This window comes from Parus major, chromosome 21, assembly GCF_001522545.3.
Source record: "Parus major isolate Abel chromosome 21, Parus_major1.1, whole genome shotgun sequence".
In the NCBI taxonomy this organism is placed as follows: Eukaryota; Metazoa; Chordata; class Aves; order Passeriformes; family Paridae; genus Parus; species Parus major.
Genome location: NC_031789.1, coordinates 339321 through 353355, shown reverse-complemented (window position 1 = coordinate 353355; position 14035 = coordinate 339321). Strand labels below are relative to the sequence as shown.

Here is a 14035-nt window from a genome sequence, read left to right as displayed (position 1 = left end):
ACACAGGTGTGACACTGGTGTGACACAGGTGTGACCCTGGTGTGACCCTGGTGTGACACAGGTGTGACCCTGGTGTGAGTTTTCAGCGAGTGTGAATGGTCCATTTCATTCCCCACATCTGAGTGTTTACTCTGCCCCATTTGTAGGGCTGGAAAAGACGCCAGTGCAGCAGTTCTGGAATCCCTGGCTCAGGGGCTTCATCCCAAGAGCTTCAGGTTCCCAAACACAGATCCTCAGGCCCTTGGAGCGAGCGCTCACCGTGGGGAGAGCAGCAGCTGGGGCTGCCCCGTCCCTGCCAGTGCCCAAGGCCAGGCTGGACCCTGGGGCTTGGAGCAGCCTGGGACACTGCAAGGGGTCCCTGCCCACGGCTGGGGTGGCACTGGATGGGGTTTAAGGTCCCTGCAATCCCAACCGTGCTGGGATCCCGTGGAGTGTGCTCTGCACTCCCCCTGCACTGCCACGAGAGCAGGGGTGCACCCCAGCCCAGGACACACAGCCAGGCCAGTGAGCCCCTGTCAACAGTCGGGAGGGATTTCTATCCCTGCCAACGACGATGAGCATCTCACACTCACAGCAGCCATGTGGCACCAGCAGGCTTTTTTCTTTTGCAGACAGAAACAGAAACATCTGTTGGAAGAAGAAAAGCCCCTCTCCTTCATCCTGCAGTTGATGAACCTCCAGAGCCCAACACTTACCTGGGACAGGACTCTTGCTCAAGTCCACACTCGGAGCCTCCCGGCTCTCCTCCAGTTGCCCATCTGCCTCTGTCTCTTCCTTCTTTTCAGTATCTTTTACCTCGTCGCTAAGAGTAGTTCTTGTGCTCTCCTCTCCCTCTAAATCTCCCTGGACAGCAGGGAGGGCACTCGGAGACAGGAGAGGAGGTGGAGAAGGAGTTGTAGTGGTAACAGCAGCAATGGGAACCGGAGGGGCCGGGGGCGGCGGGGTGGGAGGAGGAGAGGGAGCAGCACGAGGAGCACCGGGAGGTGATGGAGCGCTCTCCAGCTCTGCCAGGGGAGCCTCGGTGGGCTCCAACTCCACAGTCAATGCTGCAGCTTCTGCCTGAGCCAGCTCTGCCGCGGGCTGGGCACCGCTCGTGTCGCGGGTGACACCGGGCCCGGGCGTCACGGGGGTGTCAGCGGGCGATGCCACCGCGCTGCCGGGCTCCGCGGCACCGAGCTCCTCCACGGGAACCGCACCCGCTGGCTCCGGCCACGCCGTGCCACCGCCTGTGGGCACTGCCTCCTCCCGGGGGGAGGCCAGCTCACATCTGTCCTCCGGGTCAGCTGCGGCCGGGGCTCTGCTGGACGCGGTGACGGCGGCGGTGGCCGCGGGGACAGCCGAGAGCGCGGTGGCCGGGACCGCCAACGGAGAGCGGGGAAGTTCTGCTGGCGTTTCCACTGGGGTGGGGACCTCGGTCATCTGCCCAGCCTCATCTTTCTTCTCCCCAGTGGGTTCTGGTCTGAGGACTGGAGAAGGTGGTTTTAATACTGGATCTGGTTTTGGCTTCTCTTCTGGGAAAGGAGAAAGAATCCATTAGCAACAGCAAGAGAAGCCCACGTTCCTGCCTGGTGCCCTGGCTCCCATTCTGCGTTCTGCCAAGGAGCTCTGAGGAACACACCAGAGCCCCTGCTCCTCACTGGGAACTCAAATCTGAAAATACAACCTCTGCCACCCTGAGAACAGACACATCTGGAGAGACTCACTGCAGCCCTCCAAGGCGAGGGGGGGCTCATTATTATTTATTATTATTATTATTATTTGCTATTATTGTTAAAGGGGGCTTATAAAACAAGGAGAACAACTTTTTACATGGACAAAACTTGCAGGACAATGGGGAATGGGTTAAACTGAAATGATGAGATGTTTGGAAGAAGAGTATCAACCCAACCCCCAAAATCCTGTGCATAAAGGAGTCCCTGCACTCATGCCATGATCAGCAGCAGATCAGCCTTGGTGATCCCATCCCTGCTGTGACCATCACACAGCTCCCAAAGCTCTGCTACAGCTCTGCTGCTTCCCACTTGTTCCCTACAAAAGTATGATCCATTATTGTTTAGGATCTTGCAGGAACACTGAGCTCCTCCAGGACACTGTTACACCAGCAAAAATAATTGTGGAAAAGCCAGAGGCACAAACCTGCAATTCAGATTAGGAAGTCAAAGGCCACAACCAACCCCAAATCATCCAAATTCAGGTAGAACTGAACAGGTTTGTCTCTGCTGAAGGGAAAGGGTTTTTGAAGGAGAACCAAAGGATTTTTGAAGGAGAACCCATTTGAAACTGCCTGGAGCATCAAATGCCACCTTTAGGAAGAGCTGGAGCAAAAGTGAACTTTGCCTCAGCCAGCGTTACAGAGGCCCATGGCCAAAGCAGTAGTTAATTAACCTAATGAGCACCCAGAGACGAGGCTTTGGAGGAGAATGACAAGTGAGGAAAGATGGAAAGAGATGAGAAAGAGTATCCCAACAGCTGATTTTGATTCTGGAGGCTCCATGGAAGAAAAAGGAAATGGAAACTGCTTTGGAAACAGAAAACACGTCACCTCTGATTTCTGGAATATCCTTTGCAGGAACTCCTAGAGCATTCCTGACATTTACAGCTCACTATAAACAACTGCCTGGATATTCTCTCCCTGAGTCAAAGGAGAATGCTAAAAAAAAACCCAACCAAATGCATTTCAAGTGTTAAGAAAGCAATTCTGAGAGATAAAATCAGAAGAAATCCACAGCTGCATTTGAAACCAGAGGTTTAACTCCCTTCCTTCAAATCACACCTTGTCTGGCCCATGTTCTCATCATGGATACAGGCTGTGTGTGCAAAATCCCAGAGAAAAGTGACTTGAGGAGGGATTTCAGAGAATGAGGAGCAGATCTGGATAATGAGCAGCAAATCTGAACTTGAACCCCCATCCCAGAGAACAAAACTCCAAGTCCTGGCAGAGGAGGACTCATCCCTGCCAACTGTTACAGAGTCACGGGAACAACTCACAGCTGGGGAGAGAAAACAAAAATCAACGCAATTCATCCCAACTGGATCAAACCCCTCTTCCTAAATGCACTGAGATCACTCCTCATGTTATATTTAGAAAGTATTTACAGGAAGCTCTGGCTGCTCCAGGGGAAATATCAAGAGATATTCTTTTAAATTTCCTGATAAATACAACTTTTGCAAAATGATTCCTTAAAGATTCTTTCACATACCCAGTGGAGCAAAGTCTGCTGCCTCCTCCATGGAAAAGCCATTGTTGGACTGCTGGGTGGTCCCAGACTGGCTGGGCAGTGGCTGAGGGAGGTTTTACCTGATACAGGAATGTGTTCTTGCTCTGGTGTTTACCTGACAGTAACTCCTGGGGCTGCTGCCATTTTTCCATCTCTTGTCCTGATGCAAACACTCACGAGGGGGCACCAGGACTCGGTGTCAGCAGAGGGGCTTTGAAGCTTTCAGACTTCAGGGTCTGACACTGATCTGCTTCCCACAAACCATGTTCACATTCTCCATGTCTGACACATTGGAGATTTGGAAAAGAGGTTTAAAAAGAAGATAATACTACTCCAAACATCCCCTGAATCTCTGCAAGTGGAATAATCGTGGGCAGCTCTGATTCCACACAGTTCTATCCCACTGTAGCAGCCTGGCTTGACCTGGATTCTCCAGCAGTATCCTCCCCTCTGTCAGCCTGGCTGGCATGGACACACCAGGGGCATCTACAGGAACCACAACTTGCACCTAAATAATGTGATTTTTCAAGGTATTACAGTAGCAATTCCTATACCTGCTCCACTGGAAGGTGTCCCTGCCCTGGAGTGGGGTCAGGATGGGAGGAACTTCAAGGTCCCTCCAACCCAAACCATTCTGGGATTCCACAAAATGCCAAAGGCTTGTCTTTAAAAAGAAACAACCAAGGATATAAATAATGCAATCCCAAATCCAGCCTTGGAATGGCTTCCAGACCAAGCCAGCAGGGACTGGAGATCCTGGTCTGCCAGCAGAGCACACGGCTCCCACCCCGATCCGAGCCCAGCGGAGCCACCAGGTGCTGCTCACAGACAGAAACAGCTGCACAAGCAGCACTGGATGTCACAGAACCCCAGGGAAAGCCTGATCCCAAACTCCAATAGAATCACAGGGAAAACCTGATCCCAAACTCCATCAGAATCACAGGGAAAACCTGATCCCAAACTCCAATAGAATCACAGGAAAACCTGATCCCAAACTCCATCAGAACCTCAGGAAAACCTGATCCCAAAGTCCATCAGAACCTCAGGAAAGCTGATCCCAAACTCCAATAGAATCACAGGAAAGCTGATCCCAAACTCCAATAGAATCACAGGAAAACCTGATCCCAAACTCCAATAGAATCACAGGGAAAACCTGATCCCAAACTCCATCAGAACCCCAGGAAAGCTGATCCCAAAGTCCATCAGCTGCAAACAATCACAGGAGAGGAAGGGCACGGGAAGATCTGATCCTCAGGGTGAACATGGCACAGGGGATTTTGGAGAAACAACAATGCTGGTTTCAATGAACACCTCAGCCATGCTGCCCTGTCTATCACTGCTTTTGTTTTGAAAGCAAAAAACTTCAAACATAGAAGTGAAAAATCACTTTGATACCTTGGCATGTATTTCTGAACAGATGTGCCCCCAAAAGTCATTAGTTCAGTTTAAATATTATTAACAGAGTCTATTAATTACTGACACCAAGCCCTACATTGCTCCCCCCAGCCATGGCCACGTGTTATTCCAGGGCTTTCCCTGCAGTGCTTACATAAATGTGCTCTGAAGCAATTTTTGGACTGGAACAAATGTTTGACTCTTTCTGGGATGGAACAGAGATAAACACAGGGAAGCTCACTGGTGTTAAACCCCAGTCAAGCCCTGCTTTATGTTTAAACCAGCACTCTCAGAGCTGTGTAACTAAACCAACACTTACTTTCAGTTTACTCACAGCTGCCTACAAAGGGATTAAGTTAAAGAAAGAGTTCCCAGTCCATTTGTCCTGGGATGAACAGAGATGAAATACCATGATGGAAAGTGCTGGATTTTCAGAGTTCAAGGAGCTCTTGTTCATGTTTTAGTGATGGTCCTGTGAGGAGCAGGGGGTTGGACTTGGTGATCCTGACAGCTCCCTGCTGGCTGGAGATGTTCTGGATTCCACAGCTGCAGAGCTCTGTCCCAAGGGCAGAGACACTTCAGCCACCCCTGGTGCCACGTGCTGTGCCCAGAGATGTCCCTGGCTCAGGAGTGTTCCCAGAGGGGACACAGAGGGAAGAGCAGCTGTGCCATAGCTGGGCAGCACAGCCAGAGCAGATCCAGAGGACATCAGGCCTTGTTCAAGTGACACAGGGGACACTTTAAAAAATCCAGGGTATATTATGGAATATCCTCAGCTGGCAGGGACCCAGCAGCATCATCCAGTCCAACTCCTGGCCCTGAGCAGGACCCCAAGGATCCCATCCTGTGCCTATGAGTGCTGTCCAAGGAAATGGAATTTTTAAGAAACTTTTTTCCATCTGTGCCATTTTTACCAAAGTCAGCAAAATCTGCTGTGGGCTTTATGAGACACTTGGCACAGGAATGGGTTTTTTCCTAGTTAATGTTGCCCATTCCTACAGGACTGGACACACAAGCAGCTCTGGGGAAGCCATATGATCCTCTGGATCCATGCCACTGCTGTGCTTAATTATCCAAATGATCCAAAGCCTCTCTGGCTTAAGTGTTTCCCTGACAACACACTGGTTTCTGGAGGATGGCACCTGGGTGACTTGGGTGAAGGAGTTTCATCCTTCTGTGTGCTCTGAAACAACATTTAGGACACAGAAGACTGAAGACAATTATTTTTAACCAGTTCCACATTAGCAAATTCCAATTAATTGCCTTAGCAACACACTTAAAATGTTCCACTGGAGGAAGAGACGTTCCTCCCCTCCTATTTCTGCTGCCTGCTGGTCTCCCTGCCAAAAATATTCCAACTAAAACAAGAAAGGAGGGGAAAAAATAAATTATTCTAAATAATGAGGAAGGAAATGTCCATGAACCGACCTTGTTTGGAGGCAGGGACTGCAGTGCCGGGGGTGCTGCCAGAGGGGTGGGAGCTCTCCAGGGCTCCCAGTGCCGGGGGAATGGGATCACAGACCTGGCTGGGAACCTGCTGGGGGGAAGGGAGGGACAACACCGTGAGCCTGGCAACACAAAAACAGGGAGCAAAGGCAGGGGAGGAGACACACGGTGGGATGGAGAGGAGAAAACAAAGGTGGGGACAATCAATAGAAAAAATGAAGAGAAAAGATACACAGGTCAATTGGATAAATCCAAAAAGTCCATGGGAAAGGGAGGGAAAGGCAGCAGGAAAAGGGGAAAAGGACACTCAAGGAAGGGACAGCACAGCACCCTTAGCAACATGCTCTGCTCTCCCAACGCTCCTTCCAGGAGCTGCAGGATGCAGGACACACACACCAAGGCTCCTGGATCTCTCTGTGCTTTAAATTCACTCTTGGCACTTGATTCCTTTCTCCAGTGATCCATTATTTCAACCCCCTCAGAGATTTCAATCTACTGATTTACTCTTCCATGGATGTATCTGTAGCTGACGTGTGCAGGACGGGATGAAAGGTGAACTGATGTATCTGCACACACATCACCTGCTGTCCCAGGACGAAAATCATCCCAGACTGAGACTGGGTGGAAGGAAAAAATCCCCCAGTGCCACCTGCAAGCAGCCTGGGGTGGGACCTGCAGGGCAGGAGGAGACTAAAACCAGCTGGGCAGCGTTCTGAGGGAGAGCAGGAGGAGCAGATCCCAAAGAACAGGGGCTGAGATTGTCTGCATGGAAGAACAAAACAGACAGGCCTGCAAAGACTGAAGGAAGACTGAAGGAGCCCCAGCCTGTGGCAGACACACATATTTAAATTATCTCCCACCAAACACTGGTGTTGAGGAAAGTTTGATAAAATCCTTTGTATTTAATCCCAGAATTGAAGGAAGACCAAGTCAGTACCCAGATCTGAAGGGGGACACTTGCTGCAGTGTCTCAGACAGGGCGAGGCTGCTGGTCACAGAATCCCCTTCAATGCACACCATGGACCAGGCAGAAGAAAATGGGGATAAATTTTAATTTCCTAATCCCAAGTGGAAAGCCAGGCAGCTCCCTTCAGGTGTCTGCTCTCACCCAGTTCCACATCCATGAACTCTGAACACCTACAGGAAAAGGAACTTTTAATCAATCCAAGCACAGCAGAGTGTTCAAGGCAGGGGTGCCCAGTTCCTGACTGCACACAGCCTCTCAGAAATACACACAAAACTAAATTCCCTAAAAACAGAAACACTCTGGCAACCTGCTTCTCTTCCTGGGACTCTGTTTTTCCTTCCCATCTCCAGCTTTTTGCCTATTGCAAATAGAATAGTGCAGAATAAAGAGGGAATTATCTCCAAGACACTGTTTTTCACCATTTCAGGAAGACCAGGAAGAAGCACATCTGGAAAAATAAGAATGAAGATTTAAGTAGGGGTGAAGGGTTGAAGTTTCATTTGGGATTGCTCCTCATCCAGGAATAAACCTGAGAGATTGACTGGAGAATGGATGAAGAACTGCAGCCCAGACTCCAGCCAAAGGAAAGAGGCCAAAGAAAACCCAGCTTTACAAATGAACATTTTCCCCTCACCTTCAATGATCAGGATTTTCATTTTATAAGAAAATTTATGGATGAAATCAGTGTGGAGAAAGTGTGAAAAGAATCCCAGGAACCTAAGCATACCAGTACTGGAAGAAAAAACCTGAGCCCAGAAACTTCTGGGGTCAGGAAATGTAGAAAACACTCATTTATTTTGTGGGAATGATATTGCAAATGAATAAATTATGCACTGAACCTTGCACCTGCAAAATGGAGCATTTAGAGAGTTTTTAGGGAAAAATCCCCCTGATTTATGATGCTCCAGGGGTTGCTCTGGGTTATTCTACCCCACCAGGGCCTGGAGCAAACACAACTCTGACAAACTCACTGAGACTTGGAAGAGTGTGGCCAGGAAAATAAGAGCATTCACTCTTTATAAAGTGATATTCTCTGGAAGCCAATGCTGAGGAAATACCACAATCAGATTCTGGCCTTGGGTTTTCTTTCTCTTCCCAGCAAAAAATAGAGTGAAAATATTGTCCTGCTAGAAATGGATAAATCATAGCTCCATGTACCTCCAGCTTCTCTTGCAGCAACTTTCAAACCTTTTACTTGCTCAAAAGCAATTCCAGTACACAGCACTGGGAAACTGCACCTCGAGCAGTTCTTGGTCAGCACTGCTGAGTGAAAGGTACAGAAATGGCTCAAACACGAGCTCAGCCTGGCAGCAAAGCTCAGCTTCTGCACAATTCCAGTGTTAATGTTAATGATGTTCAACAATTCCAACAATTTCCTGATGGTCAGCATTTCATCTACTGAGAGAAGAGAGTGCTTTGGGCTTGATTTAGCAAAGTTTTGGTTTACTTGAGTCAGTTAATAGAGTAATTAGAATCTAAAGAAAAAATGAAAACCTGGAAACTATTTTTATTATAAAAGGGTTTCTTTTTTACATGCAGAATTTGGGACAGGGCCTGGTCTCCAGCACTTCCTGAGGACGTTTCTTCTCTGTGGTTTGGATCAGAGGATGAGCAGGGTTTGGTCCAGAGGGATGAGCAGGGTTTGGATCAGGGGGATGAGCAGGGTTTGGATCAGAGGATGAGCAGGTTTTGGTCCAGAGGGATGAGCAGGGNGATGAGCAGGGTTTGGATCAGGGGGATGAGCAGGGTTTGGATCAGAGGATGAGCAGGTTTTGGTCCAGAGGGATGAGCAGGGTTTGGATCAGGGGATGAGCAGGGTTTGGATCAGGGGGATGAGCAGGGTTTGGATCAGAGGATGAGCAGGTTTTGGTCCAGAGGGATGAGCAGGGTTTGGTCCAGGAGAGTGAGCAGGGTTTGGTCCAGAGGGATGAGCAGGGTTTGGATCAGGGGGGTGAGCAGGGTTTGGTCCAGAAGAGTGAGCAGGGTTTGGATCAGGGGGATGAGCAGGGTTTGGTTCAGGGGGATGAGCAGGGTTTGGATCAGGGGGATGAGCAGGGTTTGGTCCAGGGGGGTGAGCAGGGTTTGGTCCAGAGGGGTGGAACAAACAACAGCAGCTCTGCTCCCCCTGCACTCTCACTGGAGCATCTCAAAAGTTATGGCTGAATAGTGAAAATTTACTGACTTGAGCCTGTTCAAAACAGTACCACCCCCACTACTGCAATTCCTGAGCACAGTTATTAAGGCACAATTTAATTTCACCCAAGATATTAAACGTGCTCCGAAGACTTGATTTAGAGAAGCTGTTGGGACAATAATGTTGAATTTCCTGGCTTAAGTGGGCTTAAATTTTCAGTTATGTTACACTAATGAACTTATTCTGGTGAGCCCAATTTCAGAGCTCTTCTGTGATTACCAAAAGTGGTTCCAAGCACCTAATCAAAAGAAAGGCTGGATATTAAACAATGGAATATTTGCATACCTTGGAGGAGATGATTGGACATCACTGCTGTGCTCTGCATATAAATTACAGCTGATCAGAATTCAGGCCTATTAACCTCCTCTTGAAACACATTTATTTCCTTCTGCTTGACTTAATTAGTATGTAAGTGCCTTAAAATAGATTTCAGAATGTAAGAATGATCAGGTAAGTGCCTGGATTTGCTGCACTGTGCAGGCGAATCCTGGCTGCTTCCAACTCTTCCCACATCCAGCAGGGAAAGTTGGTAGCAGGAAGAAACAGGGAGATGATCTCACCAAGATTTCCATGTTTGGTGTCTCTATTGTGTTCTGTGATGGAAAGAAGTTTAACTGGTGCCTTGTCCTCGATGGAGACCAGAGGAGCAAACCAGTGAGAAGCACAAGGTGGTGCCTTCAGAGGACACGAGGGTTTGACTGAGCTGGGAAGGCTGAAATCCTGCTGGTGTCAGGGAGGGATTGCTAGGCCAGGCTCTCACTTCACCTCAATGATCCCAGTTCCATCTCCCTGGAACCCTGAGTTCCCACTCCAGAGCAACCAGTGCTCCCAGACAGGGCTGTGCTCCTGCCTCAGCACAGGATTTTCAGCAGAAAATCCACTCCCACGCAGAGAGGAAAGGAAGGTTTGAGCTCAGGAAAAGCTGTTTCACCTAAAAGCTGCCAAAGCTGATGGCATCCAACAGGGGAGAAGAAGAAATCACATCCCAGCACCAGCTCTGCTCCACAGCCCAGCATCACCTGGAGAACCTTCCTGATCTCTGAGCAGGGACTTGAAGGGGCCAGACTCAAAGGTGTATGACAACAAGGAATTAAGGAGCTCCAGAAAATTATTTGGAATATTTGTAATTTTTCTCTCATCAGAAAAATGCATTTTTAAGTTTGAACACCCAGAGACCAAATGTGTGATAAGTTTATTGTAGTTCTGTGAGAAAATTCCTGAGCTCCAGATCTTCTGGTGGCTCTAAAACAGCTCCACAAAAGCAGAAAGAACAGTGATGCAACTAAAGGTCTATAATCAATCACATCTGTATCATCCATAATCAAAGTGTGACGTGGACTTTCCCCAGGTGCACAAGACTTCACAGAGACTCCTCTTCTCCCTGAGAGCTTTTGGCTCCTCCTTTAACACTGAAAATCCACTGCTGATAGAAAACCAGGGCAATGTGCAGCAACACAGGCTCCACATGCACTGCTAAGAATGATCAAACTTGGGAAGAAATAATCCCTGAGGAATATTGCTGATCCAGGAGCAGTCAGAATGGTCAGAGGTGTGGTGGAAGCAGGAGGGAGGGGCACAGCAAAGGTGACAGGGGAGGAGCACAGCCCTTCCTTACCTGAGGTGGAGTTGGGGTGGAGGTGGGTCTGACGATGGGGGGCGTGGGGTTCCTGCTGCCCCCTCCAGACATGATCTCCTCTGTTATGTCTTTGCCTCCCTGGTTTGGGTCCCGGATTCGGATCTGCAGCATTGAAAGAGTTGCAGCAGTAAGGAATAATTCCCACAAGTGCTCCTGTTAGTGCTGTCCTGTGGAGAGCAGCGTGGGCAGCACGTGCTCCCAGCACAGCCAGCAGGAGATGCTCTGGGATGAGCTGGTGCTCAGCAGGAACACTGGGATGCATGGCATGTCATCCCTTCATCAACACCTAATTTAATCAAAACCTAATTTAATCATCAACCACACCACTGCAGTCTAAATATGTGCACCCTGTAATTCAAAATACAGGCTCTGCTGCTGGAACGTTTCTAAACTGAAAATTTAGGAGACAGTTTAGGTACAGGGCTACAGCTGCCCAGCAGTGGAAAGGACAAGGATGGAGAAAAGGGTGCATTTTACCCCAACAGGAAACTCCTGTCACTCCTGGACCTTGCCAGCCCAGCTTCTGGGAAAGGGGGAAAGCAAATCAGCAATTCAGACCCAAGTTCCACCAAAACAGAGGGAATCAAACCAAAATACTGAGTGAAGGAAAAGGAAACTGAAAGAACAAACTCAAGTCCTGTAGAACTCTGCAGCATTTAGGGAAAAGGGGGAATTTTTGAGTCTCTTCACAGCCCCAAAACAGGAAGAAAAAATATTTTCCAAAATAAACCACTCCAGAACACTCAGTGAGTCCTCAACTGACACTGAACAGAGGGAAGATGTCTGGGATAATGTGAACCAGAGCTTTTATCTCCAGCATCAGAACTGGAGGTTCTGATAACCCTGAAGACAGAGTTCTGTGTGTCTGCCCACCTTCTCCAAAGCTCCTGGCTGAAGTTGAGATTAAGCCCATGCAGAAATCCAAGCAAACCAGGAGCCCCCATCCCCCTTCCAGGGCAGGGGCTGTGCTGGAAACCAGCCTGGAATTACCCCATGGCAGGGCTGGGAATGCTCCTGCAGGTCCTTCCAAACCAACCCTTGCAGGACTCTGGGCTATAAAATCCTAACTGCAGAAGGGATTTGTGGTTTGCCAAACTCAGTTTGGTGGGATGGTGGCTTCATTCTGGATTGTGAGCACACAAACACACACACTGTACTCCAGATGTTGAGTTTCTCTTATTTTTGATGGGTTTTTTTTTTTGTTAAAATATTTCATTAACTACAGCAACAAGGATCTGAGAGTTGGCACTAAATCCTACCCTGTCCTCCCCCTGACAGAGTCAAACATTAAACAGAGTCAAGCATTAAAAACAAGATTTCCCTGCCTGGGAGTTTGTAGTACTCACTCAACCCATGGTGGATGTGGGCATTAATACATTAATGTGCACATTAATACATTTAATTTTGCTCATTTCTCCAGTTGCAACACCAATTACCAAACTGAAACAACACATTCAGAGAGAAGCATCTCGGGCATTTCCAATTCCTTTTCTGCCTCAAAGAACAGCCAGGCTGGCATGGAACTGCCTTAATCCCAGCTGAGCGTGTCTGATCAGCTCTGCATTTCAATGGCATCGGGGATCTGGGCATGTTGTGTTGGGATGGTGAAAAGAGACTCCTGGGGACTGAAGAGGTGACAAGAAGGCTGCTGAGAGCAGCCACCAGAAAGGCCTTTCCTGCAAGCACAGCTCACACATTGTTCATTCTTCCGGTCTCCCAGATCAAGTGTCACCCCAGATCACCCCCAAAACTCCAAAGATGCAAATATTCTGCATTTTGAGACATGTCCAAGTCCCTTTATTCCCTTCTACCCCCAGGAAACTGTTGTTGAGATGTTTCCAAAACACACTCACACAAATGCCACTGTCATTGCCTTTTCAGTCCTTTACAAACGATTCACTCACAAGTTCAAGCCCACATCATCTTTCCCTGGTTCAACCTTCCATTCACCCCACTTCACCACCTTCAGTGTTCCCCACCATCCACCTGCAGATGGGTTTAAATTCCTTTCATCTGCCTCTCTCAAACTCCCCCAGTGAACTGCAAAGAGAGGGAATATGCTCTCCAAACCCTTATCCACTTTGAACATGTGGTCAGCTTCTTTCTAGCCTGCAAATGCTTCCACAATTTACTGGTTTTCCACCTTTTTCAAGGTGTAACATTCAATAATTTCTAATTTGTCACTTTGAACCGATTCCCAACATCCTCCCAAACTGTGAGTTCACTCATTGCCATCTGGCCTTTTGGGAACACCAAGCAGCAGCTCTGAGGTGAGGATTCCAGCCTTGGGGACACCATGCTGCTTTTGTTTGTTTAAAACCAAAAAAATTATTTTCCTTTATGACTGACTGAGATGTCACAAACTCAGAACAGAGAGTGCCCATAGAAAAATGGAAAATAAGGCACCATTGCAGCACTGTGCAATGTTTAATTGCACTCAATCACAAAATGACTGGTTTGGGATGGAAGGGACCTTCAAGTTCATCTTAAAGCGTGGCCAGGGCCACCTGTCACTGTCCCAGAGTGCTCCAAGCCCTGTCCAACCTGGCCTTGGACACTTCCAGGGACGGAGCAGCCACAGCTGCCAGGGCCTGCAGCGAAGGTAAAGCTCAGGTTTAACCTCAACAACATTATTCATGTCCTTGCACCTCCCAGGCAGGCCAGAGCCTGGGCTGAGTCCCCCAGGGCCTCACTCACCGTCTTCTTCTCTCTCTTGGCAGGCGGCGGCTGCTGCTGCTGCGTAGGCACAATGATGGGAGCAGACTGGTACACGGGCTGGCTGGGGTAGAAGGGAGTTCCTGGGCAGCAAGGACACAAAGCAGAGGGACAAGGTCAGCTCAGGACACAAGGACTGGCCAGGACTTCCAGCATCATCTGGGAAGGTTTGCTCAGCTCCACTCTCACTAAACAGAAGCTGATGCTCCTTCAAGACAAGAGATTCAGTCGCTGTTTCTTCATTTCCATGACCAAAAATTGCCCACGTACATCATCCATTTCTGACAGGCTCTGGACATGCCTGGACTGTAGATTTAGCTGTTCCCCAAACCTGACAGCACCTGATGAGAGTCTGAGCATTCCCAGTCCCTAAACACAGCAAGGGAGTGACAGGAGAGGAAGGTGGGTAAGCACAGGCAAATCCTTGATGAAACCTTCCCTGCCTGGAGAACTCTGCAGGACAG

General features: G+C 48.7%; 1 protein-coding gene across 14 annotated transcripts in view; it reads right to left on the bottom strand.

Annotated features, from left to right (window-relative positions):
- Positions 1-14035, bottom strand: part of EIF4G3 (eukaryotic translation initiation factor 4 gamma 3) — a 110240-nt gene that overhangs the window by 35667 nt on the left and 60538 nt on the right. For 11 of the 14 annotated variants that reach the window (XM_015648056.2, XM_015648043.2, XM_033519328.1 and 8 more), the window contains 4 exons: positions 13554-13654; positions 10836-10958; positions 6042-6150; positions 696-1511 (listed from right to left, as the gene is read on the bottom strand). In XM_015648056.2, coding sequence (XP_015503542.1) covers positions 696-1511; positions 6042-6150; positions 10836-10958; positions 13554-13654 — 1149 coding nt within the window. The remainder of the gene's footprint in view (positions 1-695; positions 1512-6041; positions 6151-10835; positions 10959-13553; positions 13655-14035) is intronic. The other 3 variants (XM_015648051.2, XM_033519320.1, XM_033519327.1) reach the window with 1 other exon arrangement.